This window comes from Belonocnema kinseyi, chromosome 1 (assembly GCF_010883055.1).
Source record: "Belonocnema kinseyi isolate 2016_QV_RU_SX_M_011 chromosome 1, B_treatae_v1, whole genome shotgun sequence".
Lineage (NCBI taxonomy): Eukaryota > Metazoa > Arthropoda > Insecta > Hymenoptera > Cynipidae > Belonocnema > Belonocnema kinseyi.
In genome coordinates this window covers 85,621,858-85,645,644 of record NC_046657.1, presented here as the reverse complement: position 1 = coordinate 85,645,644, position 23,787 = coordinate 85,621,858, and the positions used below count along the sequence as shown (strand labels likewise).

The 23,787-nt window shown below is 25.8% G+C and overlaps 2 protein-coding genes across 4 annotated transcripts in view; one reads left to right on the top strand and one right to left on the bottom strand.

Annotated features, from left to right (window-relative positions):
* The window catches only part of LOC117167036 (calcium uniporter protein, mitochondrial), a 186,002-nt gene that overhangs the window by 4,021 nt on the left and 158,194 nt on the right, over positions 1–23,787 (bottom strand). For both annotated transcript variants that reach the window (XM_033351601.1, XM_033351610.1), the window contains 4 exons: positions 9,970–10,143; positions 7,311–7,429; positions 7,067–7,213; positions 3,726–3,929 (listed from right to left, as the gene is read on the bottom strand). In XM_033351601.1, the coding sequence (XP_033207492.1) occupies positions 3,726–3,929; positions 7,067–7,213; positions 7,311–7,429; positions 9,970–10,143 (644 nt within the window). The remainder of the gene's footprint in view (positions 1–3,725; positions 3,930–7,066; positions 7,214–7,310; positions 7,430–9,969; positions 10,144–23,787) is intronic.
* LOC117167020 (protein javelin) overlaps positions 16,917–23,787 on the top strand; it is a 97,958-nt gene continuing 91,087 nt past the window's right edge. For both annotated transcript variants that reach the window (XM_033351588.1, XM_033351572.1), the window contains exons 1-2: positions 16,917–17,031; positions 23,641–23,738. In XM_033351588.1, the coding sequence (XP_033207479.1) occupies positions 23,696–23,738 (43 nt within the window). In that variant the 5' untranslated portion in view covers positions 16,917–17,031; positions 23,641–23,695. The remainder of the gene's footprint in view (positions 17,032–23,640; positions 23,739–23,787) is intronic.

Here is a 23,787-nt window from a genome sequence, read left to right as displayed (position 1 = left end):
ATTAAATTCCCAGTTACAAATATTAATGAAAAAAAAACGAATTTTTAACAAAATAGTTTATATTTTCAACTAGACAAATGGATCTTCAAATAATAAAATTAGTTTTTAACGCAAAAGTTCAATTTTTAACCAATTAATTTAATTTACAATTCAGAAAATTAATTTTCTGCCAACAAAAAAAGAATAATTAAATCTTCAGTTAAAAATATTAATATAAAAAAGGAACTTTCAGTTAAAAATATTAATTTAAAAAATATGATTTCCAACAAAATAGTTGAATTTTCAACCAGACAAATGGATCTTAAAATATTAAAATTAATTTTCTTTAAAGTTCAATTTTCAAAGAAGTAATTCAATTTTCACTCCAGAAGATTACTTTTCTACACAAAAAAGATTGTTGATGTTCGAATTAAAAATAGAATATATAAATGTTTAGATCAAAAAATTAATTTAAAAAAAACGAATTTTTAACAAAAAAGTTGGAATTTCAATTCAGAAGATTAATTTTCTACCAACAAAAAAAGCAGAAAAAAATTTCAGTTTAAATTATTATTGCAAAAAAACAAAATAATTTTCAATAATATAGTTGAATTTTCAACCAGATAAGTGGATCTTGAAGTAATAAAATAAATTTAAAAAAATTAAATTTTCAACAATGTAACTTAATTTCCATTAAGAAGATTGGCTTCCTACAAAAAACGAAATTACAATAAAATACATCAATTTTTAACCAAATTGTTGAATTTTCACCTAAAAATAGAATAATTAAATTTTCAGATAAAAAAATTAATTAAAATACAAACGACGAATTTTCAACAAAATAGTCGGATTTTCAAACAGGCAAATGAATCTTTAAATAATAAAATGAATCTGCAACCCAGTAGTTAAATTTTTAATAAATTAATTGAGTTTTCAATGCAGGAGATTAATTTTCTGCCAAATAAAGAATAATTAAATTTTTAGTTAAAAAAATTAATTTAACAAATAATTATCAATAAAATAGTTGAATTATCAACCAGAAAATGGATCTTCAAATAATAAAATGACTTTTTAAAAAGAAGTTTATTTTTCAACTAAGTAATTGAATATTCAATTCAGAAAATTAAATTTCTATAAAAAAACAGAATAATTAAATTTTCAGTTACAAAAGTTACGTTAAAAAACCGAGTTTTTAACAAAATAGTTGAATCTTCAACAAGGCAGATGAATCTTCAAATAATAAAATGAATTTTTTTAAAAATTTAGTTTCATTTTTTAACAATCAATTAAATTTTCAACCAAGAACATTAATTTTTTACCAAGAAAGAAGACGAACTTATCATAAAATACAAAATTTTAAACCAAATTGTCGAATTTTCAACTAAACGCAACAAATTTTCAACCAAAAATAGTATAATTAAATTTTCAGATACAAAATTTAATTTAAAAAACAAGTTTTTAACAAAATACTTGAATCATCGACCACACTTTCAACAAAAAATAGAATAATTAAATTTCAGTTAAAAAATTATTTTTTTAAATGTTGTGGACCTTTGTGTTTATTTATGTAATTAAAAAAAACGAATTTTCAAGAAAATAGTTCAATTTTCAACCAGACAAAAGGATCTTCAAATAATAAAATAAATTTTTAACAGAGAACTTTAATTCTCAACTAAGTAATTGAATTTTCAATTCAGAAGATTAATTTTCTACAAAAAAAAAAGATTAATTGTGTTTCAAGTTGAAAATATTAATTAACAAAAACGACTTTTAAACAAAATTGTTTTATTTTTAACCAAAAAAATGGAGCTTCAAATGATAAAATAAACTTTAAACAAACAAGTTCAATTTTTCAGCGATTAAATGAATTTTAAATTCAGAAGATTCATTTTCTACCAAAAATAAAAAAAGAAGTAATTGAATTTTTAATCCAGAAGATTAGCGTTCGACAAAAAAAAACATCGAAATTAAAATAAAATAAATTTTCAACCAAATTGTTGAATTTTCACCTGAAAATAGAATAAATAAATTTTCAGATAAAAAAATTAATTAAAAAAAAACGAATTTTTAACAAAATAGCTTTTTTTAACCAGAAAAATGGATCTTCAAATAATAAAATAAATTTTTAGTGATTAACTTCAATTTTCAAAAAAGTAATTAAACTTTTCATTCAGGAGATTCATTTTGTACCAAAAATAAAAGAATAATGAAATATTCATATAAGAATATTAATAAAAAAAAACTTCGAATTTTCAACAAAATAGTGGAATTTTTAACAAGACGAATGGATCTTGAAATAATAAAATGAATTTAAAAAAAATACAATTTTCAAAGAAGTGTTTGAATTTTCAATCCAGAAGATTAGTTTCTACAAAAAGAAAAAACGAAATTACAAATAAAATACATAAATTTTAAACCAAATATTTAAATTTCCAGATAAAAAATGAATTTAAAAAAACAAAGAATTTTCAACAAAATAGTTGGATTTGCATCGACAGACAAAAGGATCTTCAAATAATAAAATAAATTTTAAACAGACAAGTTCGATTTTTAAGCAAATAATTTAATTTTAAATTCAGGTGATTCATTTTTTACCAAAAATAAAAGAAAAATTAAATTTTCATATAAAAATAAGAATAAAAAATTTAAAAAAAACGAATTTTCAACAAAATAGTTGAATTTTCCAGCAGACAAGTGGATCTTGAAATAATAAAATGAATTTCAAAAAAATCCGTTTTTTAACGAAGTAACTTAATTTCTAATTCAGAAGATTAGTTTTCTACACAAAAAACAAAATGTTGAATTTTCACCTGAAAATAGAATGAGTCGATTTTCAGATCAAAAAATTTATTTAAAAAAAAAACGAATTTTTAACAAAATAGTTTTATTTTCAACCAGAAAAATGGATCTTCAAATAATAAAATAAATTTTTAACAATTAACTTCGATTTCTAGCCAAGTAATTAAATTTTAAATTCAGAAGATTAATTTTCTACCAAAAAAAAAGATTAATTGAGTTTCCAATTGAAAATATGAATTAACAAAATAGTTTTATTTTTAATCAGAAAAATGGATCTTCAAATAATAAAATAAATTTTAAACAATCAATTCAATTTTAAAGCATCAATTGAATGTTTAATTCAGAAGATTCATTTTCTACTCACAATAAAAGATGAATGAAATATCCATATGAGCATATTAATAAAAAAAGAATTTGCAACAAAATATTTAAATTTTCAACAAGACGAATGGATCTTCAAATAATAAATTGAATTTTTAAAAAATACAATTTTCAACAAAGTAATTCAATTTTCAATGCAGATGATTAATTTTCTACTGAAAAAGGACAGATTCACAATAATATTCATAAATTTTCATCCAAATCGTAGAATTTCTAACTATAAATAGAATAATTAAATCTTAAAATCAAAAAATTAATTAAAAAAAATAATTATGAATGAAACAGTTAAATTATCAACCAGAAAAATGAATCTTCAAATAATAAAATGAATTTTTGTCGAAGAGTTTAATTTTCAAGAAATTAATTGAATGTCTAAGCCAGAAGATTAATTTTCTATCAAAAAATACGAACTGACAGTAAAATACATAATTTAAATTGGCGCGAAATTCAAATATGGAGCCTATAATATCTTCTTAATTTAGATATAAATCAGCTGAAATAAATAATAATTATTATTTCAATAAATAAAAAAGTGGTTTTCGTAATTCTATTTAGGATAAATTCACCTGTCTTGTTAGGAGGAAGTAGACGTAACAAAGCATCGCCGTGCCGTACGTGACGAAATACGTTACAGGTTCCATGATATCCCAAGAGTATTCCCACCAAGTTAATCGAGCCAGAATTCCAAATTGTATCGACATCAGCACTAATCCAGCCCACGCCGATAAATTTGCCCTCCTCGCAGCCGCCATTTCAATTTCTAGTTTTTGCTGAAGAAATAGAAATCGTATGTAACTCTTTACAAAGTAACCTTAGATTTAAAAAAATATGAAATTACAGAAAAATTGTGTCAATTGAAGCACTCAAAGTGGAGCTCATTGGAATTTCAAACTTTTAAAATTCAAGATCAAAACATTTTTCATTTAGAATTTTTTTCATTCAAATGCTCAATAATTAATTCGTGTAAAATGGAAGATTTAACACTTTCAAAGTAAATAATATTAAATTAAATTATATTAAAATTAAAAAATTTTAACACGTAGAAAATTGAAAATAAAAAACTTTCTCCCTTCCATCTGAATGTTGAAAATATCTACCAGAATTTCCCTTGTCCATTCAAAAATGTTTTAAAAAATTGACCTCTGTTCATTCAGGAAAACAATTAATAACCGATTTTTTTCCCTTTCAACTTAAACAAATGTTCGAACCGAAAGAAGTGCTTCTTCCAATTTAAAAAAATTTGAAAACCAACATTTTCTCCGCTCAAACTCAATAAAAATCTTCAAAATAAAAATTTCTTCCAATTAAAAAAAAAATAAATTAAAATAAAATTTCTTTCCTCTTGATTGATTAAAAATGTTAAAATTAAAAATGTCTCTATTTCAATTTTTTTTTAAAATTCAAACTAAAATATTACTTCCTTAAAAATATAAGAAGTGTTAAAAACAAAAAAAATTACATCCTCCAATCATGAAAAAATAACAACATTTCTGATTCCTTCTAACTCAAGAAAAATGATAAAAATGACTTCTTTTAACTCCGAAAAAAATGAAAACCAAAACAAAATAACTCAACAAAAATTAAAAACTAAAATTTTCTGACTTCCAAGTCCATAAAAATGTTAAAAATAGAACATTTTCCTCTTTCCATTCAGATCAAAATTCAAAGTAAAGTATACTTCCCTCAAGAAATCATTAAAAATATATTTTTTTAAATTGTATCTTTTAATTCAGAAAAAAAAACAAAATATCCAAAATTTCCCTATTACAATTAAAGAAAAAAAATGAAACTTAAATATTATTTTCTTAAAATCTCAATAAAAGTGTAAAAAATTGTAATCCTGGAAAAATTCTCATTCCTTGCAACTCAAGAAAAATGATGAAAACAGCAAAGGCCTCTTTCAATTCAGAAAAAAATTAAAAACCGAAATATAAAAGGCCCCTTTGGCAACTCAACAAAAATTAAGAATAAAGTTTCCTCCGTTCTAATCCAATAAAAATGTTGACAATAACAAATCCCCCCTCTTCCAATTCAAAACAAAATTGACAATAAAATTTACTTCGCTTGACAAATTAATAAAAAAAATTAAAAAGAAAAAATGTCCTCTTCTAATTCAGAAGAAAAAATATCAAAAATTTTACGCCTTCCAATTGAAGAAAAAGCATAAAAAAAGGTCGTATTCAAATTCAGAAAAATTTAAAAACCATAATTTAAAATGGTCTTTGCCAAACAAAAAAATTAAATATTCCTCCCTTAAAAACTCTAATAAAAATGTGTTGAAAAAATGCCTCTTCCAGTTCAGAAAGAAATAACAAAAATTTCAACACTTCCAATTCAAGAAAAGTGATAAAAAAAGCCTTTTCCAATTCAGAAAAAAAATAAGAACCAAAATATAAAATGGCCCTCTGCCAACTGAACAAAAATTAAGTTTCTTCACTTCCAATTCAATAAAAAATTTCAAAAGAGAAAATTTCCTTCTTCCAATTCAGAAAAAAATTGAAAATAATATATTCTTTCCTTAAAAACTTAATAGGAATGTTCAAAAAAATGGCCTGTTCCAATTCAGAGAAAAAAAATATCAAAAATTGCATCCCTTCCAATTCCAGAAAAATAATAAAAAAAAGATCCTCTTCGAATTGATCAAGAATTGAATACCATATTATAAAATGTCCAAATACAAAAAATTAAATATTTCTCCCTTAAAAACAAAAATGAAAATGTCTTTAAAAAATTTCCTATTCCAATTAAGAAAAAAAAGTACAAAAATTTCATCCCTTTCAACTAAAAAAAAAAAATAATAAAAAAATTCCCTCTTCCAATTTAAAAAAAAATGTCTTCAATTAAAAAAAAAAAAATTCATCCCTTCCAATTATAGGAAAGTGATAAAAAAGAGCCTTTTTTAATTCAGAAAAATTTGAGAACCAAAATATAAAATGCCCATTCAGGAAAAAAGTTCACACCTACAAATTTAAGAAAAGTTATAAAAACAAAAAGTACTTCAGAAAAAGTAATTCAGAAAAAATGGCAAACTAATATATAAAATGACCCTCTGCAAACTCAACAAAAATTAAAAACTAAAGTTTCCTTAACTCCAATTAAATCAAAAAATAAAAAATTTCCCTCCTCTAACTCAGCACAAAATTAAAAAAAAAATTCCTTCCTTATAACTCGAGAAAAATGATAAAAACACAAAAAGGCCTTCTTCAATTCAAAAAAAATTGAAAACCAATATGTAAAAAGCCCCTCTGCCAATTTAATAAAAATTAAAAATTAAAGTTTTTGTTCTTAACTCAAAAATGATGTTAAAAATAAAAAAGTTCCTTTCCTTAAAAATGAGTAATGTGAAAAAAAGGTTTTTTTTATACATAAATCCTTTTAAGTTGAAGTATTTGTATTGTTAATTAAACGGGTTAACAATTGAATATTTTAAACAGCAACGATACTTAGAATAGGATTTGAAATTGAATAATTGCCTTAATTATGATAAAATATTAATCAGACCTTTGAATTGGGTTAACTACTTAGTCTTTTGAATTGAAAACTAAAGTAAAGTGTTAAAAAAATCATCAATTAATTCATATTTACAATTTGATTAACTTCATACGTATTTTGTAAACATTTTGAAACTCAATCGCTTTTCATTTTTAACTATCTAAGTCTTTAAAACTGCATTTTAATATTCTTTAAATTAAAAAAATATTTCAAGTATTATATTACATATTATATATTATATGAAATTTATGATATTTTAAGTGGTTGGATAGATTTTTCTTCTAAAAATTTGTAAAATTCCCGGTGAAAAAATAAATCTACAGTCATTTTGCGGTTTTGAAAATTTTCGGGTATTTTCCTGGTAAGGTGGCCGCCCGAAATTAAAAGATTATATTTTTATAAATATGAAATGAACCTGTTCGAGGGGATCCAATTCTAATCTGATTTCCTCCAGTTGAGCCAGGACTCGTCTTTCCATATCGGCGTGATGCTCACGAACGTGTAGCGCATCGTACAATTGGGTAATCATCGTCTGAATATCAGACAATTGCTGAATTCCCTCCTAGTTAATAAATAAATAATATTTTATGCAACTGTCCAATATTTCGTCCAACGAAAATTATTTACTTCGGTAAATTCAATTGCAAAAATAGACTCACCAAAGGTTCGACTGGAGGGATTGGTGGAGTTACTGTATAAGTGTTATCATTTATAACTAATTTGAATTCCTCATAAATTAGAGATTCTATCGTATTACTGTAACCTATCCTCGTTCCATCTGCAGAAAAAAATTATTATCAGATATTGGCTCTTTTTAAAAGCAAGGTAATTTATTTTAAATTCGGAAAGCAACAAATTTTGGGAAGCTGAAAAATAAGAAAAGAGCCAGAAATCAAATTTCAACAGTATTTAAGGGCACAGTATTCAATTATCTCATATCCTTTTAAGGAAATGCTCTGAAAATCCCAGGTTTTTCTTCCAAGTCTATTAAGATCTGCAAAAAAATGCCAGGACTTTTCCAGGTTTTTCAGAAAAAAAATTTGCAGGTACCTTTTTTTTACAATGAACAAATACTTTTCAGGGAGCATAAGTAGAAATTTTAGAAATTGTAGATATAGTGGCTTTATAACAAAATAGTTTGAGCTTACATATGATCGAATTTTTGAAACAATAACGATTAAACTTCGACCAAAATAGTTGCATTTTCAAACAAATAATTGAATTTTTTGCAAGACAGTTTAATCTTTAGCGAAAAATAATGAATTTTCAATCCAAAAGGACGAATTTTCTGCCCAAGTAGAAGAACGTACAACAAACCAGTAAAGATTTTGACCAAAAAGGATGACTTTTTAATAAATACTTCAAATTTCAGCAAAATAGTATAATTTTTAACCAAATTTTTAACCAAAAATAAATTCGTAACGAAAAATATAATGATTGATATTTTATACAAAACAGAGAAATCTCGACACAATCAATTTTCAAACGAAGGGTTAAATTTTTAACGAAATATTTATACTTATAACAAAATTGTGGATTTTTTAACCAAATAGTTGAATTTTCCGCCAAAGAATATGAATTCTTAAACAAAATAACGAATTTTAAAATAAAAACATCAATTTTCACAAAAAATAACGAATTTTTAACAAAACAGTTAATTTTTCAATCAAAAGGATGAATTTTCAACAAAATGATCATGTTTAACAAAACAGTGCAGTTATTGAAAAAAGGATGACTTTAACAAAATACATGAATTTTTAAATAAATAGTTGGAATTTCAAATAAATAAAACTTTTCAATAAATTGTTCAATTTTTAAAATCTTATTTCAAAAACAAAAAATGAGCTTTTTTTACCAAAAGAGATAATTTTTGAAAACAAAAAGCCGGATTTTCAACAAAGAAAGAAAAAAAATGTCCTAAAAATCGTTCAATTTTTTAATCGAAAAGATGTTTTTTCTACAAAGTTGTTGAATTTTTAAGCCAAAAGGATGCTTTTGCAACAAAAAACTTATTCTTCAACCAAAAAAGAGGAATTGTCTACCAAAAGGATGAATTTTCAAACCAAAAGATTAACTTTGTACCAAAAAAAGCAATTTTTCAACAAAATAGTTTCAACAAAATATTTAAGTTGAATTTTCAAATAAAAAAGGCAACTTTTTGACCAAATAATTTTATTTTTAGTAAAAAATATGAGTTTTCAATCAAGAAGATTAAAGATAAATTCTTCGCAAAAAATTGTTTAGGTAAGTTCTCAGTTGAAAAAAATTAATTTCAACCAAAGGCACGTATTTTTAACTCAAATAATGAAATATTAACCTGGAATAGTTGAATTTTCAACAAAGTAAATAACTGAATTTTTAACTACAAAGGATAAATTTTTAACCACAAATTGATTAGTTAAATTCTGACTTGAAAATATTAATTTTTAACCAAACAAACGAATTTTCAACCAAATAGTTAAATTTTCAACCAATGAGGTGAATTTTCAATTATGTACAATGATAAATCTTCAAACAAAATAATTAATTTTTAACAAAAGTATTTAACATTCAACCAAGTAATCGAATATTCAACCAAAAATATATGAATTCTTAACAAAAAATGTAATAGTAGAATTTTGAATCAAACATTGATTTTCTAATAAAATAGGCGAAATACAAAAAAGAAATAAGCATTTTCAATAAATTTTTAAATAAATAGTTGAGTTTGCAACTTGATAATATCAAAATTTTTGGTCACAGATGAATACATATTTTTCAAATGTATCGATTGAATACAAATTTTGACCAATTTGATTGGATTTCGATTTTTTAACGAAATTCTGGTACAAGGAAAAATTATTTGAATTACTCAACAAAATTTGATACAAAAATATATTCAACCAATAATATAATATAAAAGTAATCGAATCAAGAAAACCAATTATTTTGTTTTCCCCGAATTAACGAAATATTTAAATTGAATTTTCAACCAAAAAGATTACTATTCTACCAAAAACATCGAATTATGAAACACATGTCTGTTAAACAAAATAATTAAATCTATTGATATAAAGTTACTTATGCAATTAAAAAAAACATTGATTTTTAATTTTATATTGTAATTTTAAAAAAAATTGAAACACCATCTCGGAAAAATTTTCCGGCATTTCCGCATCAATGCAACAAATTTTCTTTTCTCATTGAAATTTAAATTTAATTGTAGTGCGCAAAATGAATGAAAGCTTGGGAGTAAATTGAAATGTGGCACATAGCTATTGCAGCGAATCTAAAAGAGGGTAATTAGAGATGTAAGTATGCCTTGATTTTCTCGCTCACCTAAGGATGTAATGTTCGCCCTGTCGATGCCTCGATCCTCGCGTTTGAGCATTTCCAAAAAATCCCCTACAGTATGTGTGATTGGTTTCAGGGTAAAAACACAACTCTCCCTTCTCGAAGGCAGTGGAACTTTGATCCTAGGAAGACCTCTGTTATAGTCCACTGTCACCTCAGCTGTAAACAGAGAAAGTAATATGTCTATTAAAATAAGAGCACAAAAATACGTGAGTAATCAAGACGTTCAACCCTCCTCTTTCCATACATTTCCTACATTCACCTCTCCTCACATCGCCCTACTCCTTCTTCCCTAACATCCTCCTCCTTCACTTCCACCTCTCCTACTTCTCTCCCCTACTTCTCTTCCCCATATTTCCCATTTTTACTTTGCCACCCCTACTGACTCTCATTTCTAATCAATTCCCCTTCTTTCCAACACATATACTCATTTTCCCTACGTCCCCTTCATAATTTTCATCTACTCTTCAAAACTTTACTCTCCCATAGATTTCGATTATTTCAATTCGCGTCCATCACATCCAAACCCCTGAATTTCCCTTATTTCCCTTGCTCTCTCAGCCGTCATCCCCTATTCTCCCATCACCCCAAACTTACATACCACTCACTTCTTTGAGTTCTAATCCAATCATTTTCCCTACTTCCCTTTCCTAGCCCTCACTTTCCATCTCCTACTTACTCTTACTTATAATCATTTTCCTTCTTCCCCGCACTTATACTCACTTCTCCTACGTCCTCTCCGTAATTTCCGGTTATTCTTCATACCCTCATTAACCCTCACTCCTTAACACCTCAGTTCCTCTATACGAACTTCACTTCATTTCCCCTGCTTCGCCTTCCCGCACTTTCTTTATTTCTCCTTCCTTCTCCTACTTACCCTGTCATAAGTTTCCATTATTTCACCTTACGTCCATCACATCCCAATCCCTTAATTTTGCTCACTTTTCTTCCCCTCAATCCCCTATTCCCCCTTACCCCATATTTGCCCACCCATTACTTCCCCTACTTCCCCTTCCCTCATTTCCCATACTTTCGTTCACTAACCCTCACTTTCCACCCCATATTTAAACTTCTTTCTAAGCATTTCCCTACTTCCTCTCACTAACACTCACTTCTCCTACTTCCTCTCCTTATCGTCTTCTGTCGACCCCTCGGTACTCTTTCTTTACTTCCCCATTCCTTAAATTTTCTACCCACAGTTCAACACATTATCGCTACTTCATTTCCATGCATATTACTGTGTTGGAAAATTAATACTTAGGTAATGAGCTTTCATACAAAATATTGTGAACCGAAGCTAAAATTTATAATGGACGGTCTCCCTTATTAATTATAAAATTGGGATTGTTTTTCGCCAAACTTTATAGGCTGTGTGGAGAATATGTAAAAGTTTATTTTCTCGAAAAAAGTGAAATTAATAGTTGAATAATAAGCTTTCTTTCTAAAAATTTTGAACGGAAACTAAAATTTGCAATAATTACTGGTCTACCTTGTTAATTATGAAATAGGGATTGTTTTTCGCCAAACTCTATATGGCGTGTGCCAAATATTTTAAAGTTGTTTTTTTCGAAAACGGTAAAAAAGCGCACGTTACTGTTTTGGAAAACTCATACTCAGGTAATGAGCTTTCATTTATAAAATAATTACAAGAAACTTAAATTTACAATTGACGGCTTCCCATGTTAATTATTAAATGGGGATTGTTTTTCGCCAAACTTTAAATGGCGTGTGGCGAATATTTCGAAATCGATTTTCTCGGAAACGGTGAAAAAGCGCATATTGCTGTTTTAGAAAATTAGTGCTCAGCTAATGAGCTTCAAAAAAAAAAATTAAATAAGGCTCAAATTTACAACTGGTCTTCTCGCTTGTTAATTATCAGATGGGAATTGTTTTTCGCCAAACTGTATATGGTGTATGAGGCGAATTTTTTAAAGTTGGTTTTCTCTAAAAGAGTGAAAAGCGCACATTCCTGTTTTGGAAAATTAATATTAAGGAAATGAGCTTTAATTTAAGAATTTATTAAAAGAAACTTAAAGTTACAACTGGCGGTCTCCCTTGCTTATTATTAAATAAGGATTCTTTTTCGCCAAACTTTGTATGGCATGTGGCGAATATTTCAATGTCAATTTTGTTTAATCGTTGAAAAAGCGCACATTACTTTTTTAGAAAATAAATACTCAGCTTTCATTTTAAATAACGCATATACCACAACTAAAATTTACAATTTAGCGGTCTCCTTTGTTAATTAATAACTGGAAATTGTTTTCGCTATATTCTATATGAATTATGACAAATATTTCAAAGTCAGTTTTCAAGGAAACAGTGAAAAAGAGCAAATTATTGCATTGGCAAATTAATAATCAGGTAATAAGCTTTTATTTAAAAAATCATGAAATGAAACTAGAATTTACAAATAGCGGTCACCTCTCTTGTTTTTTTTTTCAATATTGATTTTCTGGTAATGGACAGAGTGATAAGTGTCTTTGCACTTTTTAGCGAAAATCCTCGCGTGATAATCACGCGATCAAGAGGTAGGCCATAACCTGGTTAAGAGCCGTTGATATATAAAGAAGGTATTAGAGTGTGGAGAGCGAAATGAGTGGAATGGGACGACTCCGAGAATCTTTCTGCCGTAAGCAGGTCGGAACAAAGCACGATAATTTGAGCACCATACGAGTTTTAGGTACAAGATTACAGATTATACCAAATGCAATTTTTAATGCAAGACTTTTCTATTGAAAAAGATGTATTCAAATCTAGCTAAAGAATTTTAACAGAGTATTCAAAATTGGTTGTTTTTCCGATATTTGTCGGAATTGCAGGCCTCGGACTCATTTCAGATAATAACAATAGTGTAAATAGTATCACAAATTGGAAAAAAATTGTACGAAAATAGGGTGTGATTCTTTAAAATTATTATACTTATTATGTAGCCCCAAAATTGTTATCATTTGCAATCCCTGCAAATGATTGGAATGTATGGAAAATTTTATAAATTATTTTGAATCATTTGAAATCTTTCGATTTGTTTTAAAATGCCTTAAGATTTTTAAAATCCCTTCAATTTTCTATTTACTTAAAGATTCCTTGGAATCTTTTTAAATATCCTCAAATATTTTAAATACTTTGAAATCTGGGATTCCAAAATATATGAAAGATTTTAGGGTATTTTGAAAGATTCCAGTGCATTCTGAAGAGCTTTAAAAAATGTCAAGGGATTTCAGAAGATTCCAAACAATGTAAAATACTGTTACTGAAACAGTTACCGAAACATACTTTTTACAGGAATTCCCTGACTTAAGGACCTTTTTTTTAATCCCTGTCTTTTCTCTAACATCCCCGAACTTTTCCCTGAGTTTCAGGTTGTCCCTGACCTGCGACCTCAATATTTACTAGGACAAATAAAATTTTCTAGAATATCAACCTTTTCTCAAATGAGCTAATCATAACATTTTTTATTGAAAAAAATAAATCTAATCAAATTAATCAAATATTTTTGGTTAAAATGCACAAATTACATTCCTTTAACAAATAATTTGTTTCGAATTAGATTTTTTATTTTTGAGTTGTAACACTATGATTCCTCATGCGGAAAGATCGGATGTATCGTAAAACAGGAAGGATTTATGGTTGCCGAGATCAAGCAACAACCGGTCTAGTAGTCGTTTGTTGCGCAATAAGCCCGAGAATGGGAAACAATTTTATTCCAGGGATATTTCATTGGCATGAATGGATAATTGGGAGCGAAAATGCCGAAAATAGTTTGCCTCAAAATAAGATTTTGAAATCCATTAAAATGTTAAGAAAAAAAAGACTTAATTATTATTTTGTTTTTAAACCAAATCTCATCAATTTGGGGGGAAACAAATATTTGTTTGCTTGGTGCGATTACTTATTTAAATTAAATTATTGTTTGTATATATTTTCGTATCAGTTTTTCTTGAATAATTCAAATAAGTTTTTGGTGACCAAAATTTCGTAGAAGAACCGAAATTCAATTTGATTAAATCAGTCAAAATTTGTATTCAATTAATATATTTAAAAAATATTTATTCACCTGTAACCGAATATTTTAGTTCTGTAATTTGACAAATAAGTTTATCAATCAAAATTTGGATGAAAAACAGGGTTGCTAGAAAATTTTAATTTCAAAATTCGCCGATTTTCCCTGATCCATTTCCATTTTCCCTCACGAAATATATTGCATTTTTAACAAATAAATTCGACTTTCAACCAATTGAATAATCAAGATAAAGTCATTTTAATATTTCAAAGATGTATCAATCAAAATGTTTACATTGTGATAATTTTAAAGATCAAAAAACACTTCAGTTCAAATTCTTCCAAATTGAAGAAATAACAAATGTAAATAAACAAAATTAAGAAATTTTTAGTCGTAAAACTTAAAACTTGCCAAATTTTTAATTCATCTTTTTGGCTGGAAACGTCAACAATTTGATTGCAGTTTTTTTTTACTAACAAATTTCTTTTTGTTTAAAATTGATTTATTTCTGTAGAAAAAGGTTTTTTTGTATTAAATTCATATTATCGAGTTGAAAATTTATCGAAAATCCGTATTTCTTCTTGGATAAAAATTCAAATATTTAGTTGAAAATTTATGAAATTTGTTGAAAATTCGTCATTTTATCGATTTAATTTATAATTATAATTATAATTTTCTACGAAAAATCGATTTATCACCAAATTGAAGGATTCTGAACAAAGTAGTTAAATTTTCAATTAAAAAAGACAAATTTTCATCCAAATTGTTAAATTTTGAACAAGAAATGATGAATTTCCAACAAAGAAGGGAAATTCTAATTTTCAATTGAAGGAACTAAATTTCAATCATAAAGATTAACTTTCTACAAAAAAGGTGAATTTTTCACAAAGTGCATAAGTTTTCAAAGAACTGGTTTAATGTGTGAATAAAAAATATCAATTTTCAACCAAATAGATGAAATTAATCAATTCAAAACTGGTTTTCAATGCCACGAAGACTACAAAATAATATTTATAATAATATAACATAAAATTTTGCAAACAACTATTTATTTGTTCAAAGTTTTTGAACACTTGAATTCGAGTTGAAATTAAATTCTGAGAATTGAAAATAAAAAAATCAGTATTATCATTTTAGAAGAAACCAAGAAATATTTAATAAATTTTCGGAAATTCGTTTCTTTTCTTAAAATCTTTCGAAAAATTTTTAAAGCTTCTAAAGTTTATTTTTTAAATGTTAAAAAATCTACATTTCTAAAAATCTTTTAAAGTTATTCGAAAATTTAAAAAATCTTTTGATATGTTTAAACCCTTTTTTTATTTTCTCTTAAAGTTCATTTTTCAAAATAAAATTTATCAAAACGTTTCTATAGGTATATTAAGAAAAATTCTTTTATTTTCATTTTGTCAGACCTTATAAATCTTTTAATCTTTAAAATTTTTTCCGTAATTTCTTTTTAAATCTACAAAATAAAAAATTTTCCTCTAACATCTTTTAGATTCTTCTTTCAAAATTTCGGAGATATTTTTAAACTGATTATCTCTTAAACTTACTCAAAATTTTACAAAATTATATAATATTTCAAAATTACAAAATTTTACTTTAAAATCTTTTACTCTTTTTGAAAAATTTAAGAAATAATTTAGAATATTTTAATAATCTTATCGTCTTAAAGTCTTTCATATTCCTCTTCCTCACATTTTTAAATCTTCAAAACTTGAAATCATTCTTTGGAAACAAAACCTAAACAATTTATTTTCCCAGAGATCTGAAAAAATTAAATCTTTCATAATTATTAAAAAGCTTATACTTTCTTTCTAATTCTTCAAAATAAGTTCTTGCTCATAATTTAATTTTTCTTATCTCGTTCAAAATGTAGGAAAGTTTAGAAAAAAATATAGCGCGGTAGCGGAATATTAAGAAAAAAATTATTTCCCATTAATAAACATTCATTTACAATTTAAATTGTCCCTTCTATTAATAATGTTTAGAAACATTCCGAGATAAATGTTAAGTAAAATTATTAATTTAGACATTTTGATATACAAATTTTATGGTGCAGAAAATTCACAAATTAGAAATGTTTTAAGGAATCTGTATTATCGTCACAGAATAACCAAAATTCTTAACGTCTTTTCAGACTAGATGGAGCTATAAGTAAAATATTTTGTAAATTAAATTTTTTCTGAAAAAAAATCTTTTCCGCGAAGGAGAAGATCTTTTGTTAGGAAAAATTTAATTTGGAAAATATTTAATTCACAGCTGCATCTTGTCTGAACAGAAATTAAGAATTTCTGTTATTCTCTGATGATAATACAGATTCTTTGAAAAATTAGACTTGAAACACCTGGGAAAATAATGCATGCATTTCTGAAAAAGGATTCTTCTTTCGATCTCTCTAGTAGCTTAAGGGAAAAGCACCCGACCGGCCATCGGAAGTTCTGTGGTTCGATTCCCAGCGGAGCGAAGATCTTTTTTCAGAAAAAAATGAATCAAAAATGTAACGTAATCGGTTCAAAATATACCCCCCTCCTCTCCGCTTAATGTTGCGTAACATGTGAACGCTTACTCAGAAGAAAAAAATGAAACCTTCTTGAATTGTATTCGTTGACAAAATAATTCGTCTCTGAAATGAAATTGGACATTATTCGGGACATTCGTCAGACGAGTCAACTAATCGGAATGAATGAGAATTCGCTATTCGGCCTGGTGATAATTACTTGAAGCAGGCAATGTCCGACAATTAGTGCTCTTATTGTTAGACTTAATGGATGTAGGCTTTATTGTCATCCTGGGCCTACTATGCTCTTCATGGAAGTGGCAAGAAATTAATCCACCTCTACATTCTCCACCACCTACAGAACCTCGTGGAAACTCTCTTAAGACTTTTCAGACCCATCAGTCTACCGTGAGATCTTGTTCAATTAATAAGTGGCGCTTCAATCTTTTCTTCAAAATTTAGTCCTTCAGTCGCGATACCGGAAGTGCTCGATTTTCATTTTTTTAACATGTTCCGGTAGCGAGTGGAAGGGGTACTTCCCCCGGTACGTCATTTTTTGGTTTTCGATATTTCATCCCCTTCCCGGTTTTTTACAAATTGAATTCAATCAATTAAAAAAAACGAATTACTTGTGCTTAGCAAGAGAATTATTTTAATTATTTAATAAAAATATTATTATCAGAGGAAATTAGGTTACACTTATTTTTCCGGTTTGCAGACCTCGGATTCACTTTAAGAGATCAAAAATAGTGTGAATAGTGTCAATAATTTTTTAAAATGGTGCCGAAATAGTGCCATGAAATTCCTAACAAATTTTCTCAAGGAAATTTAAAATAAACTGAAATGTTTATGTAGAATGTTATTTCCTGGTTTATAAATTTTTTAAATTCCTGTTTATTTAGCGCAGGCTCTTTTGGTTGAAAGTTCATTCTTTGTGGTTAAAAAGCGTACTATGCATTACATTTCTGATCAATAATTCATCTTTTATTGTTAAACACTTTATTATCTGGTTCAAAATTGAATGATTTGGTTCAAATTCAACAATTTCTTAAAAGTCATACTTCTTGGTTTAAAAATTCAACTGTTTTTTTTTTAATTCGTCCTTTTTCCTCAAAGACTCGACAATTTGGTTGTAGATTTTTTCTTTCTTGAGTGAAAAATCTTTTTGGTGAAAGTTCAACCTTTTTGTTGAAAATTAGGTTTTTTCTGATAAAATCCAACTGTTTTTTATTGAAAATTCAAACGTTAAATTGAATTCAACGATTTTTTAAATTCATTTTTTAAAATAAAACTGCTTGGTTGAAAGATAAACTACTTTTTTATAAATGTATTTGTTTGCTAAAGATTTATCTCTTTGGTTCAAAACTTAAATAGTTTAGTGAAAATTCATTTCTTTTGTTCAAAACTATTTAACTGAAAATTTAAATATTCCAATTATGGTTGAAAATTCGTCTTTTTTTAGTCAAAAATCGAACCTTTGGTTCAAATTTCATCTCTTTTAGTGAAAAATGCATCTATTTTGGTTAAATATAATCTCTTTGTTTTGAAATTAAAATATTCTGTTCAGACTTTTTAATGAATTTTTTAACTGAAAACTTAAATATATAAATAAACATTTCAGTTTAAAAAATTTTTATTCAGTTGAAAATGATTCTTTTTGGCAGAAAATGATTAATGTTTTTGGTTTAAAAAGAAATTGCATTTTGTCGAAATTTCAGCCCTTTTGGTTCAAACTGCAACTGCCTGGTTAAAAAAGGAATCTGTTTTGATTAAAAATTAAATTTTTTGATAAAAATTCAAATTTTCGAGTTAAAATTTTCGCAGTATTATAGAAATTTCTTAGCTTCGGCGCGAAAATTAAAAAATTTGGTAGAAAGTTTAACTATGTGGTTGAAAATTAATGTATTTACTTGAAAATTCGTTTTCGTTTTCAAGACCAACTGTTTTTGATTTTTAATTAAAATATTTTTTTCTTGAAACATTAACTACTATATTTCTTGTTGAAAATTGATCTTTTTAGATTGAACATTTAACTCCTTGGTTGAAAGTTAAACTACTTTATTAAAAGTTCATTTTTTCGGTTCAATTATTTGGTTGAAAATTCAACTGGCTAGTTTTAAATTAACTCTTGTGTAGAAAATTCATATTGCCTGTTTGAAAATTCAAACTTTTTTTGTACAAAATTCATATTTTTGGCTTGAAACTTCAAAAGTTTGTTGTAAAATTGAACCATTTGGTACAAAAATCAACTATTCGAATTAAAATTTATTTATTTCATTGCAAACTCGTTTTTTTCAAAAAATCAATATTTTTTTAAATAAAATACTTTGTTAAAAATTGTTATTTGACAGGTAAATCCAACTGTTTTTTATTTTTAATTTGAATGTTTTCTTTTTAAATATCGATCATTACATATTTTGTTGAAAATTTATATTTCTAGGTTGAAAATTCAACTCCTTGGTTAAAAGTTGAATTACCGTCGCAAGAATTAATTTTGTTTTGTTTAAAATTCATCATTTTAGTTCAAACATTTAATCTTGTTTGGTCAAAAAATAATTATTTTTAACTGAAAATTTAACTACTTTGTTGAAAATTCAACTAATTGGTTGCAAAGTAATTTTTTGTGTAAAATTCAACTTGTTTACAGAAAATTCGTAATTTTCGATTGAAAATTCAACCATTTTGTAAAAAGTCAACTAATAGTCATTGCCTTTCGAACTCCGTTAAAAAAGTAACAATTAAAAAAAGAATGAGGTAATTTTTTATTTTGTTGTACTTATTATTCTTTAAACATACAATGAAATTAAAATTTTTTAAATGGTGATTTATTTGCACTCAATTATATTGAATTTAAAAGTTTAAGAGGTTATTTTCATTATATTATTTGTATTTATATAAATTCATCTTAATAAAAATAATTTAAAATTATCCAAATGATTTCCAATTTCCAATCTAAATGATTTTATCTTTAAACTGATCAACCATTCTTTTAATGCAAAATTTTACATTTGTGTTGGATGCAAATTGAAGTTTGAAAAATTTGGAATTTTAAAGAAGGAAAAATAAAAAAATAATGTTTTTTCAAGTAGAAAAGTTGCAATTTCATAATATTAACATCAAAGTTTAAATTATACTATTAAAAAAACGTAAATTTGGGATGAAAAACGTTAAATATTATAAACTAAAATCAAAAATACAAATTTTTTCAAATACTAAAAAATTATTCTAAAACTCAAAAAAGTGATTTTCCCCATGCATTTTACATGGGAAACTTCAAGTCAAAACCGGCACCTGTTAAAATAAAAAAAAATAAAAAATTTAGGGAATTTCTTTTGTCGGATTTGGAATAAAGTGGGGGGGATCGTTGCCCTCTAGCATGCAAAAAAAATTTGCCATGCATTTTTGGACCACTCTAATATACACACAATTTGAAACATTGAAATATAACTGTTTTGAATTAATGACATAATTTTCACTTTAAAAAGTTACAAAAAAAAAAACGTTTTCGGGACGGCTGAAAAATGTCGAAAAATAAAGTTCCTGAATTGGAAAATTCACAAATAATTATATTTCCGAACAATTTATAATTTTACCGAATTGGAAAATATCTAAATTCCCGATAGAAAATTGCCAAATTATAAAATTCCCGAATTAAAAAAATTAAAAGAATTGTCTTCGTTAAATATTATTTATTTAGTAAAAATAAAAATAATAAAATATTTTTATCAAAGAATTTTTGTTTAATGTTTTAAAAAAATTTTTTAATTTAAAATTAGAATGAGTGAACAAAATCTTTCAGAATACAAATTTTTGTTTGAAAATGAGCATTCTTTTTTTTAATTACAAAAAATGTTCTCAAAAATGGAATTGTTAATTTAAAAACAAATGATAATAAAAAGAAACTTGAAATTGAATACTGAAAAGTTTGTTTGAAAAACCTTACTATATCCGAGGCAAATGCAGCGAGAAATTTATTTTTTCGTTCGATGCTCATGTTTTTAAATGTATCATTTTATACAATTATTATACATACAATTATTGTTATTTTTAATTAAAACAATAATTTCAACAAACTTTAAAAAAATTTTTTGCTAAAAATATTTGATTTTTAGTGATTAATTAATATTAATTGAAAAACAATTTTCCCAATTGTTCAAATTCGCGAATATTCTAGTACGGACACTTTTTTATTCGGGTATCTTATTATACGGCAATCTTAGAATTTCGAGAATTTTACAGTGTCGGAAATTTTATTTTTCAGGACTTTTCAAATATAATCAAATATTTTCATTAAAAAAAATCATTTTTTATATTACTAAACTTCTTGCTTGAATTGAAAATAATAATTTAAAATTTTCAGTCGGAAATTTTATTATTCGGGAATATTCAAATTCTCTAAGATGTATTATATCCAGTAACGAATATTCCCATTGAGGAATGTACCGTCGCGAAACCTGAAATATTATGTTTACTTTTATTTGTGGGCTCAAACCGAACGGTTCAAACCCTTTCAAGAGAAAATTAACGTAGGAATGACTTCTATGTCATCAAACATGTAAAGTGAATAGGGAAGGCCCGAAATATATAACCGTACGAAATAATTTTACTTTGGAGAGAGGCAGCATGGTCGCGCCACCTTACGTCGAAACCATCTAACTATAATCTTCGCGCGCTTTCTGTACATTTTCAAATTCACCACTTTCTACAAATTTAATTTCTAATTGAATAAAAGAATTATTTCACACAGTTAATCAGTAATATGCCTTAGGGGCACTGCTAACCACGCAGTTTTACGAAAAACAAAATAATTGAACTTTCAAGCGAAAGATACCGATTTTTAACAAACAGTTGAATTTTCAAACAGAAAAAAATATATTTTTAAAACAGTTGAATGTTCAAACTAGAAAAGATGCTTCTTCAACAAAATGATTGAATTTTCAAACAAAAAATATTACATTTCAATGAAAGACGGAAGATTTTACCAACCAAAGAGAAAATTTTTTTTTAAAAAACAGTTGCATTTTTAACCAAAAAGTTTATTTTTAACAAAAAAGTTCAATTTTAACAAAAAAGTTCTTTTTTAACCCAGAAAGATGACTTTTCTACCATACATGATTATTTTTCCACGAAATAATTTGAAATCTTCAACCAAATAGCAGAATTTTCAGACAATCAAGATGATTTTTAAACCAAATAGTTTAATTTTTAATTTAAAAAAATATACTTTGAACCTAAAATGAACTCCTCGAATTTTAAATTAAAAAATTTGATTTTAATCAAAAAAGAACTGTCAACCAGTTAAGTTCAACAAAAAAGACGAAAATTTAATCAAATAGTTGAATCTTTAACCAAATAGAAGAGTTTTAAATCAAGAAAGCTGAATTTTAGAAGAAATAGTTTAATTTTCAACCACAAAAAAAGATTTTTTAAAACTAAAATAAAATCGTCAAATTTTCAGTTAAAACAAATTAATTTATAAAAAAACGAACGCTCAACCAGTTGACTTCAACCAAAGAAGATGAATATTTAACCAAATAGCTGAATCCTACCAAAAAGACGAATTTTCTAGAAACAAGATTTTCAAATTTTCTAATCATGCAGACGATTTTTCAACAAAATATAAGAAGTTTTTTACCAAATAATTCAATTTTCTTATTCTAACCGATAACTTTCTATGGAATAATGGAAAAAATTTCAATTTTCGTTAGAAAGTTATTGGTTAAAACTTTATCGGTTAGAATACAATATACGTACCAGAAAATTTATCTATTTTAAAAATTAATTGAAAAAATCTATATTTTCAAGAAAACTGGTTAATATAAAGAAATGTCAAATTAGCTTAACTTTCAAACAATTAGTTGAATTTTCGAACAAAAACGATGAATTTTTACACAAACAGTTAAATTTCCAACAGAAAAAATTAATTTTCCACCAAGAAGAATAATGTGCTGAAAAAATGTCAACAAAATAAATCAATTTTCAACAAAACAGTTGAATTTTTAACCCGAAAGTATGATTCTTCAACAAAAAATGAAATTCTTTATGAAATAGTTCACTTTTTACCTAAATAGTAGCATTTTGAACCAAAAATATGAATTTTCAACAAAAAACTTAATTTTTCAAACAGAAGGGATATATTTTTTAACTAAAACAATGAATCTTCAAACAAAAAAATTCATTTTTGAAAAAGTGATTTAACTTTAAACCAAGCAGTCCAACAAAAATATAAATTCTTAACTAAACATGTAACAGTTCACATTTCAACCCAAAAAGATATTTATTTCTAGAAAACGGCTACATTTAACAAAAAATAGGAATTTTTAATAAAATAGTTCAATGTTTAAACAAACTAGATTTTTGCTCAACCAAACAGTTGCATTTTAAACAAAAAATTATGCATTTTTAAACTAGAAAATTAGTTTTTTACCAAAAAAGATGAATTTTCAACAAAATACATTAAATTTAATCCAAATAGTGGAATTCTCGACCAGAAAAGATCAATTTAAAAATATATATATATATATTAATTTTCATCTAGAAATGGAAGTTATATTTTTATTTTAAAAAATTAATGCTAAAAAAACAATTTTTAACAAAATAGTTAAATTTTCATCCAAAGAGACAAATGATTTTTAACTAAAATGATGAATCTTCAAAAAAAAATTAATATTCAACAAAGTAGTTCAACATTCAATCCAGATTCATTTTTTAACCAATAAGATTTTAAAATAACTTAATTAATAATGAATACTTTAAGTAATTTTTCTAATTTATTTAGCATTTTATTATCAAACTTCATTTTTAATTACTTATTGTTTTTAAAAATGAAGTCTTAAGAATTTATTTCAACCAAGCAGTTGGATTTTTTATTTAAAAAACTATCACTTTTAACTAAATAGTGGAAACTATCAACAACATTATTTTATTTTAAATTTGTTTAAAAGTTTTTTTGAAGATGTTGAAGAAAAAGTAGAATTCTTTCAATAAGGGGAAAATAGGGGAATGTAAAGACTGAAATATGAAAGTGATGTTGACCCCCCCCCCTTTGGTTAGCAATCGTTCTTTTCGCCCCCACCCCAAATTGGAAAAGTTGTTTATGGACGGACGCTTATTTTATGATAAAATTATTATTTTATTATTGAATTAATTACAGATTGGATTAATAACCATGGGTGGCGTGCAGAGCAGTGGGACCCACAATTTGGGCGATGCTTTGTGGGTTCACGAAAGACAGAGACAAAAATTATGTCGGTAAGTCATTTTTAAATTCTTTATTTCTTTATTCTTTTCCTGTTGTAAT